This window comes from Macrotis lagotis, chromosome X, assembly GCF_037893015.1.
Source record: "Macrotis lagotis isolate mMagLag1 chromosome X, bilby.v1.9.chrom.fasta, whole genome shotgun sequence".
Lineage (NCBI taxonomy): Eukaryota > Metazoa > Chordata > Mammalia > Peramelemorphia > Peramelidae > Macrotis > Macrotis lagotis.
Window position 1 is genome coordinate 252,146,171 of NC_133666.1, and position 16,187 is coordinate 252,162,357.

At 35.1% G+C, this 16,187-nt stretch overlaps 1 protein-coding gene across 1 annotated transcript in view; it reads right to left on the reverse strand.

Moving 5' to 3' along the window:
- Positions 1–16,187, reverse strand: part of PIK3R1 (phosphoinositide-3-kinase regulatory subunit 1) — a 95,622-nt gene that overhangs the window by 19,289 nt on the left and 60,146 nt on the right. The window contains exons 3-5 of the mRNA XM_074201294.1: positions 12,918–13,010; positions 11,062–11,136; positions 1,154–1,285 (exon numbers count right to left, since the gene is read on the reverse strand). Coding sequence (XP_074057395.1) covers positions 1,154–1,285; positions 11,062–11,136; positions 12,918–13,010 — 300 coding nt within the window. The remainder of the gene's footprint in view (positions 1–1,153; positions 1,286–11,061; positions 11,137–12,917; positions 13,011–16,187) is intronic.

Consider the following 16,187-nt stretch of genomic DNA (forward strand, 5'->3'; position numbering starts at 1 on the left):
TCATTAGAAAAAGTACTTTTGTGAGGAGGCAAGATCTTCTTAAGCCAAATGGAAATCTAAGAGACTTGGCACAAACCACAACTGAGTGTTCACTGATGGGTGATTGGCTAATTTGGAGATGCATCAGATAACCAACACAGGTTCTAACTTTTAAGGTTACTAACCACGATATCCTGTCCCAAAGAGCACATGATGAGAGCATTAGTTCCTAGCTGACATCCATCTTTTGTGAACACACACTGTAATGATCATTCAAAAAGAAAAAAGAAAAAAAAACCTGAAATGGGCATACTTATTCATCAGTCTCCTGTCCTAATTCCTTGAAACCACAACTGAACCTCTGAACACTGTGTTCTCTGTTGATAGTGAACTTTGCCAATACTGATAAAAGGTTAACAATTAGCCATTTCAACATGTGGACACATCTTTCTGGGTAAACTTCTCTGATGTCTTTGAGACTAGGGTACAATAGGCAATACAGTTTCATGGAAAGAGAGGTTGATATTTAATATTAATACTTTCCTCTTCAGAAAGAAGAGCTTATCAAGCAAGCATCATCTATATGTAAGGTACCTTTAGAACTTTATTAGGGACCTTCAGGAAGAAGCTGGATGACTCAGTGATTAGAAGTCTGCCTTAAGTCAGAAAGACCCGAGTCAAGTCTGGCCTCAGATAGGAGCCATGTGTTCCTGAGCAAGTCACTTAACCTCTGTTTGCATTAATCCACTAGAGAAGGAAATGGCAAACCACTCCAGTATCCTTGCCAAGAAAACACCATGGGCAGCATCAGCATGCTAAGATCCACGGGATCATGAAGATTCAGATGTGACTGAATTAACACAGGGTCTATACAACATAAATACCAAGCGATATTAGTGGGGAGAAAACAATTGAGGAATGAGGAAAGGTTTCCTGAAGGAAAGAGAAAAGAGCAAGCACTTGAGCTATGAAGGGAGCTAGAGGCTCCAAGGGAGAGTGCTTAATACAAAGATGGAAATGGGGGATGAAGCTTCACAGGGTTGGGTGGGGTACGGTGAGGAAGTACAAATAAAGTATAATCAGCCTGGAAAGTTAAGTTGGTTCATAAACATTTGGTTAAGTTTTTTGAGATCTCCACATATAGGTTTGAGTTATCTACAAAGGGAAAACCAACCTTGTGCCACAGAAATCATTTCACTATAAATTGTCCCTGGAATGACAGGATTTGGCAGATCCAGGAGATATCTCTTGAAAGCATCTGATAGGACCTGCATATCGATCACATCAAAGTCCACTGAAGAGGCATCTATAAAAGAAGAAGAAATACATTTTTAGGCCTCAAGAATTTTGACATAGCTCTACTGTCTAAGACGCTTTCTAAGCTGCAAAACAAAATATAGCAGAAACAAAGCAATAAAATGATATCTTGAAGTTTTTTTTTAATTATCCCATCTCCATTATCCCAAGGTCTCAAATTACTGTGACAGTCACAAATACATTGATCTCTACAAATCAACACACATTTATCTTTTGGAAAAACTATTAATATGCTATAGAATTTCAGCAATTGTTAATCATCAGGATGTCAATATATTAATTCATGAGAAGATTAATGCTATTTTTTCTGATATTCAACAAAGTTTGTGAAACATTTATTATGTAAAAGGTAATAACAATATGGTTTCTTGGAGAGTCATCCAAATCAACTTCCAGAACTACTGTTCCAGAAACCATTTGATTGGAAAAGGACTAAGCCCCACAATGGCAAATTATTCCTAACAGGCACTTATTAATTAACAGAATCCAATTCATGTAAGATACCAGAGACAAATTAAGACCTTACCCTCATGCAGTTTATATCCAGTTTTACAAACATGCATACACACACACATACATACACACATAAAGCATACATCCATAAAATAATAAACACAATTATAATCAACAATAAGTATTTATTAAGCATCTCCTATCTATCTGAGACTGGAATTTTAAACTGAAAAATTATATAATCCTTCATCTTTTGGGGGAAGACTGTACATATTTAATAAGAATATGTAAAATAAATGTAAATTACTTTGGGGAAGAGGGACAAGTTAGGGGGAAGTAGAATCAGAAAAGTAGCATGTGGCATCTCAGATGAACTCTGAAGAAAATGAAAGGAAAATTATATATAAAGATATATAAAACTTGGAAAGTTAAGTTGCAGCCTGTTAGTAAAAGGTTTTAAATGCCAAACAGTTTTATTTGATCCTAGAAATAATAGGGAGCAACTAGAGTTTACTGAAGAGGGGAATGACATAATCAGACCTGCACTTAATAAAAAAATAACTCTGGCATTGAATTGAAGAAAGGTGACATTTGAAGCAATTAGAAGGGTATGGCAATAGTTCAACTTCAAATTCTTCAAAAACAGCAAAGACAAGGAATTCAGGGACAAACCACTAAAACCTGAGTCAGATGAGAAAAGTTTCTTGGAGTAAGGACAGCTTGAGTTGCGCCTTGAAGGACTTATGCAAGAGGAGGTCGTAAGAGAGGATAGTTCAGACAGGAAGAGCAACATGAGAAAAGTTAGAAGCAGGAATGGATACATTTGAAGGGGGTATAAGGAAGGGAAAAGTCTTGTTTGACTGGTGATGGGAGGTAATGGATGACTGGAGAGTGAGGATAAGTTGAATTCAGAATGAAATTCAGACTTTTCCCCCTCTAGACAATGGGTGGTCTCAGCAGATTTCCATGAAAAGGAGTAATAGGCATAGAGTAGTCTTTTTGACAAGGTTAATCTGGCACTAGTATATAGAATTAATGTGTAAGATGGTGGCAAGGTTATGAGGGTCAGGACTAGGATGATGACAATGGGAAGGGGTAAAACACAAGACATTACAAGGAACTGGTGACCACATGGATATGGGAGATGGGGTGTTTGAAAGAAGAATCAAAGAAGCTGATATTTTGTACCTGACTGGTTAGAAATGGGAATAAATACTCAAAGTTCAGAAACACTCTAAGAATACACAGAAAATAGAAATGGTGCCTTGAACATCCAAAAGCACAGTTGATTCCCCTAGCAAATCCCCCCTTACAAGTGGTTAGAGTTCAGACCCAACCAAAAAGCACTGAGACAGATCCAAGTGGTAGGAAGCAATGGGAAGCAAAAACAAAACAAAACAAAATATTGCAGTTTGTGAGGTCATGCATTAAACCACTTCAGGTCCCACTAAGAACAAATAACCACAAATTACATTTGTTCTCTGTGTGGAAAGGCCTGTGGGTCACACCTTTAACTTCACTGGCCCTAAAGAAACACGGAAAGGAACATCAACAGCATCTCTTCAAATAGAAAAAAAAAAAATGTATGAAATAGGGGCTAAAAAATAAGGAAATTAGAGAAAATTTTCTGACTGACTCACCAGCATATCCATCGCCAATCTAAAGTTTTGGAGGGCTTTATGTGTCTCTCAGTTACTTAACCTAGGAAACTGGGATTCTTAAAAAGTTACAGTCTCCCCTATCCCCAAGCAAGTAGGCACAAGACTTATTGTAGACTTGGACAAACCTTGGAGACTTGAGACTAAGGTGCCAGACAAGCTACTCTTCAGTCACAATCTTCAAAATAAGGCATACTTGGACCCTCAAAAGGATCTGTGATCTCATCAAGATGAATTATTCCCTCCAATACTGCCTCCCTCCAACCAGCCTCCCACACCTTTGAACTATTTCACTTCCTTCTATAAATCCCCTAGGAAAGTCAACCAATGTGCTAAAAGCCTTCTCTTAGATCTTTTTTTTTTAAGGTTTTTGCAAGGCAATGGGGTTAAGTGGCTGCCCAAGGCCACACAGCTAGGTAATTATTAAGTGTCTGAGGCTGGATTTAAACTCAGGTACTCCTGACTCCAGGGCCGGTGCTCTATCTACTGTGCCACCTAGCTGCCCTGATCTTTTCTTGTTAAATGGGAATCAAGAGAATGAAGAAGCAGTTCTCTATCACCTCTCATTACAAGAGAAAGTATGGCATCAATGGATGGACTGCTTTAAAGAAAAAGTAAAGAAATCTCAGGTTCTAATTCTACCTCTGACATTTACATCTAGGTTTCGATTAGTGAAAAAGAATGAAGTGGTCATGTGAATTCTGATTTGTAGTATCTGAATTTATGATTAGGAATATAAAAATTGATTCCAGCTCAATGGAAATATGCATCATGAATCCAAATAACATGACCACTTCACAGGATACATTATTCACACTAATGGGGAACAGCTAACTGTACTAGCTAGAAGATATATGTCAGTATGTTAAATATTTAACAAATGGGAAACTAAGGCTCAGAAATGTTACATGGATTGCATGTGTGTATATCTGTGTTTGCATGAGATATCTATACAGCATTTTGAAAAACTAAATCATCATACAAACATAAGCTATTATTATCCCTAACATCTGCTACATGACTAGCCTACCTCCTCTTTCAGTCATACATCTCTTTGATGATCTTTTGGTATACAATTCTTAATTGGTGATACACTTAAGCCTACTTATGCCTATCATGTATCTCTCTGTTGTCCTCTGAATGACCCCTAGCTTTAATTCATCTCAGACTATGGCATTCCATGATATACAATTATATAGCTCAACTTTAAGAATATTTGTGGTAAAAATAGGTATCAGTTTCAGGGACAAATTGAGTCATTAAAAGTACTGCATAATTTTTTTTCAATTTTTTTTTCTTCTTGACTGTAAGTAATCATTAACAAGAATTTCTCAAGCACCTACTATGTGCTGGGAAATACAAAGATAAAAACAAAACTATTCTGCCTTTAAAGAATTTTCAGTCACATGAAATTGAATTTTGATTCAAGTTAAATTATTTAATAATTCTTTCACTATTTCCTTTCTTTTTATATTGAGAATTTATTATTATAACATTTGCTAGATATTTTAATGCCATCAGTCTTATTAAAAATAAATATGCACATGCCTGTCCAATGATCCTACATACTGGTATTTGTTAACAGGCTTCAGGGCTCTTGAATACTTAAATAAATCTATTTATTTGCTTAACAGATGACTCCTATTAATTTTACTATCTGCATAATTAGATGCTTCCATTTGTAGGAAAACTTTGCACTTGCCACATACCTTTTCTAAAAGTCACTGTATTTAACATTCCAGATGTACTTCATTTATTTGAATACAATCTACATACATAGAAGCTTCTCTGGGAATAATGACGGGGGAAACTTGCAGGTTAAAGAGTATTCCATTAAAAAAAAAAAAGAAGCAAGGAAGGAAGGAAGCAAAGAAAGAGCTCGAACAGCAAGATTTAAGACCCAATGTTCATTCTACAGTATACAGTATATTTAGTATGTATTTAGCTATTCTTTAAAAAAATATTATTATTACTCCTTTAATGTATATGTGTACTTTTAAAGTACTTCTTCAGTAGAGAATTATTTGTTCCATTTGTGGTACTAGCATTTAAGTATTCGGCCCCACAATTACTTCAAACATAACCCCCCCAAAATTAAATAATTTACAGGGCTGAAAATATTCCTTTTTTCTGTTCCCTAAATTCTTTACCAATTCTTCACCCATCTTATTATATAGAGTTCATGTATTCTGTCTCTCAAATATTAAATCCCTTGACCTCTAGATGCAAATTATCTGAATTCACATCACACATCATACAGCATAGCACAAAAATCTAAGATGAGCATTCAGCAATTCACATGGCTAGATGCTCTGCCCAACTTCTGACTAAATAGCTCTTCCCTTAATCTCCTTCTGGATCATACATCTTCATGAAAGAGAAAATGTGCTGGAAACTTGGCTCAGGTGATTTGATCACAAGTCTGGACCAAAGCAGCCTTCTTTCTCTCTGGCAACAATGAATATACTGCTGTAGTTCAGCATTCCAACAAAGAATCCTCAGAATATCAGAGAAAGAAAGAATTTTGGAAACACTGTATCATTCCCCTCATGTCATAAGGAGGAAAGCAGAGGCCCAAACTGGTTTCCTTCTACTGATGCTTCTTAGGTCCCTAAGGGAGGTCATCAATTTAATCTTTTTTGATTGCATATACTCTGGCTCTCACTAGTGACAGCCAGAAGATATTGTGTGGGGCAGCTAGGTGGCACAGTGGATAGAGCACCGGCCCTGGAGTCAGGAGTACCTGAGTTCAAATCCGGCCTCAAGACACTTAATAATCACCTAGCTGTGTGGCCTTGGGCAAGCCACTTAACCCCATTTGCCTTGCAAAAATAAATAAATTAAAAAAAAAAAAGATATTGTGTGCTAACCTGGCTCACTTCTAGGCATGGTGTCTACCTTAAGAAATATAACCACCATTTCACAGTGGTTCATAGACAACATTAGTCTCTGATGTCTTTATTTCTTCTGACCTTCACACTATTTAACAGATTTCCTATCTAAAACATGAAACTCTACATCAATTGCCTAGCTAAGAAACATGTTTCTCTGACCCTTTCTGTATTTCTCTAATGGAGACGAAACAAGAATGGCAGTCTTTAAGTCAGTCTTTCTAACTTCCAATTACCTACATAAACCTTACAGTCTCACAGCCCTCTGCCTACTCAAGATGGTTCCTCATTGGGTCATAAGATCACAAATAATTTATAGGATGGAGGTGAAAATGACTCTTAATAGTTACTCATTTTACACAAGAGGAAACTAAGGTAGAGAAGTGATTTAACTCATATTGAAAGTAATTTGTCCAAGTTAACCAAGGAAACAAAACACCAAATCAGACTAGAACATCACGTTCCCTTATTTTGCATTTTTTTCTTGGACTTCTTTCTCTAATTTCAGAGTCCTTTTCCTCTGCAATTCTCTAGGAGTTTAGGGAAGAACTCGGGGGCTTGAAAAGGACCCCTCAAAAGTTACTACTCATGTAACTTGAAATAAGTCATAATTTCCTTTTACCTCAGTTTCCTTACCTGCAAAGTAGAGGTGGGGAGGGACAGGGCAATGAACCAAATTTGAACTCAGGTCTTCCTGACTCCAGGACCAATGCTCTATTCACTGCACCATCTAGCTGCCCCCCCTTGAATCTACAACCCAACATTTCTACTATCCTTGATGATAGCTACTTTGTTGGATAAACTACAAGACTAGTAAGGACAAATAAAGATGAAATAATATTTGATAAATAGCATAAGATGCTATTTTGGTATAAGCTAGATTTCTGTAAAGGCATTTTAAAAAAGGAAAAATCCGCATTAAAATTTCACATTCTATCTTAAACCATTTGAACAAATGAAGGGGAAAAAATATAGACAAATATTTTCACAATTCACCTTCTTCCACTTTTTAAAAACTGGAAAACAAAATACAAGGTATAATTGTGCTTTTTTATATAGTAGAATACTGATAAAGAGTTGCTGAATGAAGAGTCCCTTTTTTTCTAATCATCTGAATATGCATAAGATAAACCTAAGCAATACTTTAAATCCAATAGAAAACTTCTTTAATATTTAAGTCCTTTCAAATCAAACATCACATCATTCTAATATTAGTCACTTTCATTTGAATTTTAGCTTGATAATGAATTTTTGAAATAGAAATCATTTTTTAAAAAATCAAATACTTTTATTCATAATTGTATTATGATAAGAGTTTGGCACATAAGTAGGCGTGTTATAAAGTAAAAAAAATGGAGCATAATTCACACACACACACACACAGAGAAATATTGTGTGTGTGTGCACACACATATACCTGTGTGAACATCTGGGAGACATTTTAAAGGATGCTATTTACTGTAATAGTAATTCTGTTGCTTATAATGCTATATTTACCTTGGTGATTATGAAAAGTAAAGTTGGCAAGTTTGGAAGATGTATGACAGTAACTTACAAAAGCTATTTTTTATGGTGTTATGGTAATAACCTTGACAGCTCTCTCACCTCTCACATCCAATCATCTACTAAATTATGTTGGTTCCATTTCCTCTGTTGTCCCCTCCTCCTTATTTTTCCAATTCTCACAGGGATTTGTTATCCTTTGCCTGTAGTTCTGCTAACAAACTTTTAGCAGGTCTTTTCTGTGGCTTTATTAAGTCATTTTTTCATATGGCCTCACCACCTTCTTTACACACAGATCTCCTCAAGTCAATCTTCTACTCAGAACTCTTCAATAATTCTCTATTGTTTCTAAAATAAAGTTCAAACTCTTTTGACTGGCATTCAGGTCCTCTCCATATGATAAACCTTATCTCATACCATTTACCCTTTGTGAACTCGATGAAAACTAGACAACATCTTGCATTTCCCATTCCCACCAATGCCCAAGGCCCATATGCTTTGCTCAGACTGTTTGCCTAGGTGCAGGATATTCTTCTTCTTCTTCTTCTTGCTTTGTGCTTACTCATCTCTTAAAATTCAATTAAACCCCCATCTTCTCCATGAAGACTTCCAGTAAGATAGCAATAGCCTATCACAATGTGGATTCACTTTCTAAATCTCCAGCTTATCTCCAGCTTAGCCTCAAAGTATAAGCCTTATAAGGGTGACAATCATGGCTTAAATAAACCACACATTTTCCCAAAGTCTAGTACAAATGTCTATAACTGGTAAGTAATTGGTAAATGTCTCATCAATGAATGAATGAATGATATTTTGAATTGATATAGATGGAGGAAGATCAAAAAGTTATTGTATTTGCAACTAATACTTTTGCCTGTAGAAAAAAAGTGAAAAACAAACCCTAAAATTCATCAAACTCCAGGAGTTAAAGATAAATAGTACTGTATAGATTAACGTTAAAATAGAATACAGAACAGGACAAATGGCTCACGAGAAAAGTAGAACACACACAAGGTAACTATGTTCTGTAGTGGCATGCATTGGCATGTTGAAGATCCATGATTTACTACAAAGAGCGAAAGTTGTTATTTAAGCATGAGAACTGTGTGAAGATCACAGACATAAGTAACTCAACCCATGGTTTCAAACTGTCAGAGTTCACATTTGAACATAGATCCTCTTGACTCTAAGCCCAGTCCTCTCTATCCACCATACCAAATCAACCTATCTGATTTAGAAGGAGGCAAATAATTTGTAGAATGGAAGGAGGGAAGGCATAGAGTTCTTCAGTAGCAATTCCCTTTCTTGACTCATGGAAAAGAATTATTGTTAACACATACACACATTCCCATGACACCTATTCTGGAAAAACAGAGATTTTGTATTAGCATCAAAATGGTATGCTGTCAGGAACTGAATTAGCTGATATTTAAACTCTCTTCTAAGGATGCTCCAAAAGTAAGATTTACATCAAGTAAGTTTCCATTTTGTGCTATACATTGCCTGAAATAGATCAAATAAGAAATATCCTTTATAACAATATGGCAGAAACCAGGTATAGGCCAATATCTCATACTATATAAAGATGGATACCCGATTCAGATATAAAGGTGATGGATATAAAGGCATTTAGATATAAGACATAAAAAGTGACTTAGATATAAAGATAAAAATATAAGCAAATTAGGGGAAGCAGGGAAGAGTTTACCTGTCAAATCTATGGATAAAAGAAAGATTTACAACCAAACAAGAGATAGGGAACATGATGAAATATAAAATAAATAATTTTGATTATATTAAATTAAAAAGATTTTGCACAAACAAAACCAATGCAACAGGTTTAGAAGCAAAGCAGAAAACTGTGGAAAATATTTACATAGCAAGTTTCTGATAAAGGTTTTATTTCCTAAATACATAAAAAACTGTGTCAAATGTATAAGAATACAAGCCATTCCCCAATTAATAAATGGTCAAAGTATATGACTAGTCAGTTTTCAGATGAAGAAATCAAAATTATCTATGGCATATGAAAAAATGCTCTAAGTTACTAATGATTAGAAAAAAGCAAATTTAAAAACAATTCTGAGATACTCCCTCACACTTTTCAGATTGTGATATAATAGAAAAAGAAAATGATAAGTATTGGAGAGAATGTGGGAAAATTGGGACATTAATGAACTATTGATGGAATTGTAAATTTATCCAACAACTTTGGAGAGAAATTTAAAAGTATACCCAAAGGGCAATCAAACTGGGTGTGCCCTTTGATACAGCAATGCCAGTGAATTTGTCTCCCAAAGATATTAAAAAAACGGATTGGATGAAGAGAGAAAGCACCTACTTATATAAAAATATTTATGGCAGTTCTTTTGTGGTGACAAAGAATTGGAAACTGAGGGGGTAATCATAAAATGGGGAATCACTGAACAGGTTGTAGTATAATTGTAATGGAACACTGCTGTGCTAAAAGAAATGATAAGCAGCATGATTTGAAAAAAAATATCTGGAATGACCCATATGAACTGATTCAGAGTGACGTGAGCAGAACCAATAGAACACTATACATACTAACAGCAATACTGGACAGTAAACAACTGTGAATGACTTAGCTATTCTCAGTAAAGGAATAATCCAAGATAATCCTAAAGAATTCATGGTGAAAAATGTTATCTGCCTCCAAAGAAAGAACTGATAGAATCTGATTGCAGAACACAGCATACTATTTTTCTCTTTCTTTCTTGTACTAGTTTTCTTACATTATTAATATGGAAATGTGTTATATGATTGCATATGTATAATCTATATCAAACTGCTTGCTCTCTCAGGGAGGGGAGAGGGGAAGGAGGGAGAGAAAATTTTTCAAAATGTTAAAAATTGTTTTGACATGTAATTAGAAAAAATTATTTTTTAAACAATGCTGATTATTATTTTATTTATTTATTTTTAGGGGTTTTTTTGGCAAGGCAATGATGTTAAGTGACTTGCCCAAGGTCACACAGCTAGGTAATTTTTAAGTGTCTAAGGCTGGATTTGAACTCTGATATTCCTAACTCCAAGACCAGTGCTCTATCCACTGCACCACCTAGTGGCCCCGAGAAAAATTATTAAAAAAAAGAAATGTTTTTTATGCTATATATATTCCTAATAGATACATATGTATAGATATAGATATAGATATAGATATAGATATAGATATAGATATAGATATAGATATAGATATAGATATAGATATAGATATAGATATATAAGTGCATACTTACCACAATCAAGAAGCTGCCGGAGTTCAGCTAAGCTGCTTGCACTCTGTGTTCTGTACAGAGTTGGACATTCCAGGCCTAAAACACACAAAAAAGTCTGTGTTGGCAAAAAAAGAAAAGGAAAAAAACCAACCCAGAGAAGTTGGAGAACACATGAAGCACAAGCTGCCCTTCTAACATGCTCTCAACTCTTCATCATAAAGTTTCCCTCCTGCCTTGGAAACCACACACTGAAAATATCCTCTGCCGCTCTGGTTTTCTCTTTGATTTCTTTCTGGCTCCTCCCAGAACCTCCACTTAAGAAAGGTGCCCAAGCCATCTATATCTCCTTCCTCCCCAGGCTGTACTCTGAACTCCCTCTATGGGCTCCTATACCTTAGCCCTCACTTTTAAGCTTCCTTTTTATATGTTGTCTTCCACATTAGAATAAAAGTTCCTTGAGGACAAGACATATTTCTATTTCTATCTATATTCACAGTGACTGGCATGTAACAAATGCTTAATAAAAATTTGATGACTGACTGAAAAAGGCATTCCCATTTGCCATCAATATCTTTTTAAATTCTAGAAAAGGAATTTTATTCTATATGGGTTAAAATTTTGTAAAGATGAAATCAAAAATCAACAAGTCTTTCAAATGGCAAATAACTGTGTGGGTACAAGTTATTTATTGTTATTTTTAGTAATTGTCTCTAAAATTTTAAAAGATCTATGACTTCTCTGGTGTTAGAGCTCCCTCCACTGACTCAGACCTCAATCTATCTAGGATGACTTAGAAGAGAGTCACTTTCAATTTAACAAATTGTAGTGGTCAAAACAATTGATCACTAGTTTAACTGACCCCCTAGCTTATTCTTGCTTAATTAGGCTGGGTCTCTGACAAAAGATGCCAGCCCAGACTTTAAATATGTCTGGAAAGATATGTATGAACCGATGCTAATTAAAATGAGCAGAACCAGAAAAACACTGTACATACATTAATAGTAACATTGTGAAATGATCAACTATAATGGACACAGTTTCTTCAGCAATTCAGTGAGATCAAGGTCAGTCCTGAAAGATTGGTTATGGATGATGTCATCCACATTCTGAGAAAAAAATTATGGAGTCTGAATGCAGAGCAAACATACTACGTACACTTTTTAAAATTTCTTTTATGTTTCTACTTTCTTTTCTCATGGTTGTTTTTCCCCTTAGTTCTAAGTCCTCTTTCAGAACATACTAATATGAAAATATGTTAAACGATTATATGCTGCTATAGGGATGGGGGAGGAAAGGAAGTATAGAAAAATGTGAAACTCAAAAGAATGAATGTTGAATACTATCTTTACATGTAAGTGGAAAATGAAATAAAATTTTGAAAGTATATCAGAGGGAAAGAGGGAGAGAGGGAAAAGATAGCTACCAGAAGACTCCTATGTGATGTTTTTCCAATTTGTTAGGCCTGATTAGAACTTGAACCTCCTCAATGGCACAAACTTTGAAAATCCAGGGTCGGGCAGCTAGGTGGTACAGTGGATAGAGCACCAGCCCTGGAGTCAGGAGGACCTGAGCTCAAATCCAGCCTCAGGTACTTAATAATTGCCTAGCTGTGTGGCCTTGGGGAAGTCACTTAAGTCCATTGCCTTGCAAAAATCTAAGAAAAAAAATCCAGTGTCATCCCCATTTTTGTCTTTGAATATCCAAGGCTAAATTCAGTTACAAGCACTAGCAAGTGTCTTAATATATCCTAAATCAGATCAAAACTACTTTCTAATATGTGAATTTCTAGTACTTCCCTCAAGACTAAGAAATACACAAGTAAGCCCAATGACAAAAGTGCCTATAAGACAGAATCAGAATGCAATCTTAGAACATACCTTTCTTTTCAATAGTTTCCACTAATTTAATAAGGATTGGTGGAGCAACTGCAGGAGAGGAAAACTGCTCTGTGAGGTCTAGAAGTGTAAAACCTAGAAGAAAAAAATTGGGGACAAGAATTAAAAAATATTGAATTTATAAGTCACAATACAAAAAAGTAAATTTTTAAAACAACTAAATTAATTTTATCTATCAATCTTGGCAAATGCATACTGTCAGTTTTGTACTTAGATGAAGGCTCCATGCCACTATTGTTGAATACTCTGTTTGCATGTGTGTCTCTATTTTGGTCAGAAGAGAAATATTGAGTGATTTCTGAAATGTTAGTCCTTAACAATAGTTCTAGGTCCACTTATATACTTTAAAAACTACAATGTTACAAAAACACTTTAGACTTGATTTCACACAAATGTTTCTTTCTTTGACACTGCATATGACACTTAGTCTTATATGTCATCAAAGAAAAATAAAGTGAAAATCTTTTGGCAGGAAAAGTAATTTTTCTCCAGTTATGCCAGAGGAGGGAGCTAAATACTCTCTCCATAAAGTTGTCAAACCATAAGACCACAGGAGGAACTCAATATGAAAATCTCCACATGTATAGACAATATTTTGCTAAAATTCACCCATACTTCCATCCAGACTATTACCTAGGGTTTTTTATTTGTTTTTGTGACTCACTATATTTTTATTTGGGAAATAGATAATTTTATATGATCTAAATTGTTTTTTCTTTTTGTGTTAAATGCTCATTGGATCTTAGTCAAGTGTTTAATAAAATGGTCCACACAAATTTCTTCAATTAAAACTTGAGTTTCAAATACAGTCTAAGAATTATCTATTTCCTCAATCACCATGATATTCCACCATGTAAAATTTTATCATTAAATATTTGCTTTTTGGAATTATTTTTAAGAAGGCATTAGGTCATTTTAGAAAATCTATAGAACCAGAAACTTAAAAAATTTTCAGGCAAGATCACGTGTTTGCTGATGATTCTAGTTCTCTATTAGACAAAATAAACAAAAAAACCCCAAAAAAACCCATCCAGGAATTATATAGGTTCAGAGTTAGAGTCTAGGAAATGTCAAAGAACATTCTCTATGTAGAGGTATAACTACAATCCACAGGGCCCCCTACCACTTTACTTTCTTTTGTACTCAAAGTTTATAAACCATCTTCCTTTGCCTTCAGCCTGATGGAAGATGTTCCTGCTGTAAGGAATAGAGGATTCGTACTATAGAAATATCATAGGCAATTTTGTGGGCAATCATCTAATCCATAAGCTAAAAACTAACTGCATAGAGCTACAAAATGGAGCTGGTAGCACAGTAGATTGAGTTACAAGGCCTAGAGTCTGGAAATCTTCAATTAAAATCTAAGACACTTAATGGCTTTGTGATCCTAGGCAAGTCTCTTTGCTTGCCTTGGTTTCCGCAACTATAAAATCAGAAAAACATCACCTACCAAGTCCCAAGGTAATGGTTGCTAGGATCAAATGAGAAAGTATTTGTAAAAACTTTAGGACGGAGCCTGGTACAGAGTAGGCACTAATTAAATGTTTGAAGGGCACTAAATAAATGTTGTTGTCTCTTTTTTATTTAGAAAGAGATATTTAGAGGTAAGACATCCTTACTAAATGGGAAAAGTCTGAGCAAAGAAAGTCCAAAGATAACAGTTTGGAATGAAATGCTGAGCTAAGCAAATTGAAGTTAAGACACTAAAAGGATACACTACCTCCCACCTATCCACATAAAACACACAAAAGCAAATGTACTTGAAAAGCAGTCTCTATTTAAAAAATACAACAATGAAAGAAAAAAGTCCAACAACTCTTGGATTTTTCAGACCACACAACATAATCCACTTTTTTCTGCTTCTGCATTATGTGCTATTACCATTTCTTTAACATGGATAAGTAAAAACAAAAAAAAATTGCATATAAAGATTATATATATAGGGGGCGGTTAGGTGGTGCAGTGGATAGAGCTCCAGGCCTGGAGTCAGGAATACCTGAGTTCAAATCTGGCCTCAGACACTTAATAATTACCTAGCTGTGTGGCCCTGGGCAAGCCACTTAACCCCATTGCCTTGCAAAAACTTCAAAAGAAAAAAATATTATAGGGGGAGGCTAGGTGGGGTAGTGGATAAAGTACCGGCCTTGGAGTCAGGAGTACCTGGATTCAAATGGTCTCAGACACTCAGACCTAGCTGTGTGGCCTTGGGCAAGCTACTTAATCCCATTTGCCTTGCAAAAACAAAACCCTAAAATTTTTTTTAAAAAACCCCAATATATGTAAAAATCAATATAGATCATTTTATATCAAAATGTTTAAAGAATCATACTTTCAAATCTCAAAATTTTCGATTTTCAACTAAAAAAAGGACTTTAGAAAAGTGCAAAGATTAAAAGGGTGGGGAAGAACCCTGAGACTAGAGGAAATCCATCAATTGGGATTGCTTATACCCTTGCCCCACCCCCACACAGTAATATGACATTTTATATAAAGTTTTCTTTTTTTTTAGTTTTGCAAGGCAATGGGGTTAAGTGGCTTGCCCAAGGCCACACAGCTAGGAAATTATTAAGTGTCTAAGGACGGATTTAAACTCAGGTACTCCTGACTCCAGGGCTGGTGCTCTCTCCACTGCACCACCTAGCCACTCATTTTATATAAAATTTTAAAAGTTTAAAAACTACAATAATGAATTCATTTGATCCTCAAAGCAACTGTTTGAGATGAGCTGTTATTCACACTTAGAAAGAGATGAAGAAAAACAGATAGTTGAATGACTTGTCCAAGATCACAAATTTAACAAATACCTAAAGGAGAATTAAACCTAGGTGTTCCAGAAGGTCTTCCAGAATTTATCTCCAGAATGCTATCCATCATTTCAAGGAATCACAAATGTGGCTCCTCACACCAAATGTAGAAGTTAATATGTAACATTCTGATCAATGACTAAAAAAAATCTTTTAACTCTTCCCCTCCTCTCTTGAAAATCAATGTCTCATTATTTTCTTTTTTTTTAAATCTGTGAAATGGGAACAATAAAATAAAATTGAAGTGACTGGAGAATAAAGGGTTCAAAAGGATTTCTTTGGAAATCTTTGTAATTTAATTTTAGAAATTTTAGTTTAGAAAAACTAATGGTAAGAATAGGTACTGATTTCACTCAATTACTATTTTTTTATATAAACATCCTCTGTAGATTTGAAATAATACTCAGCAAACTTTGGGCGAGTGAGGACTATTTTGCAAATATGAAGC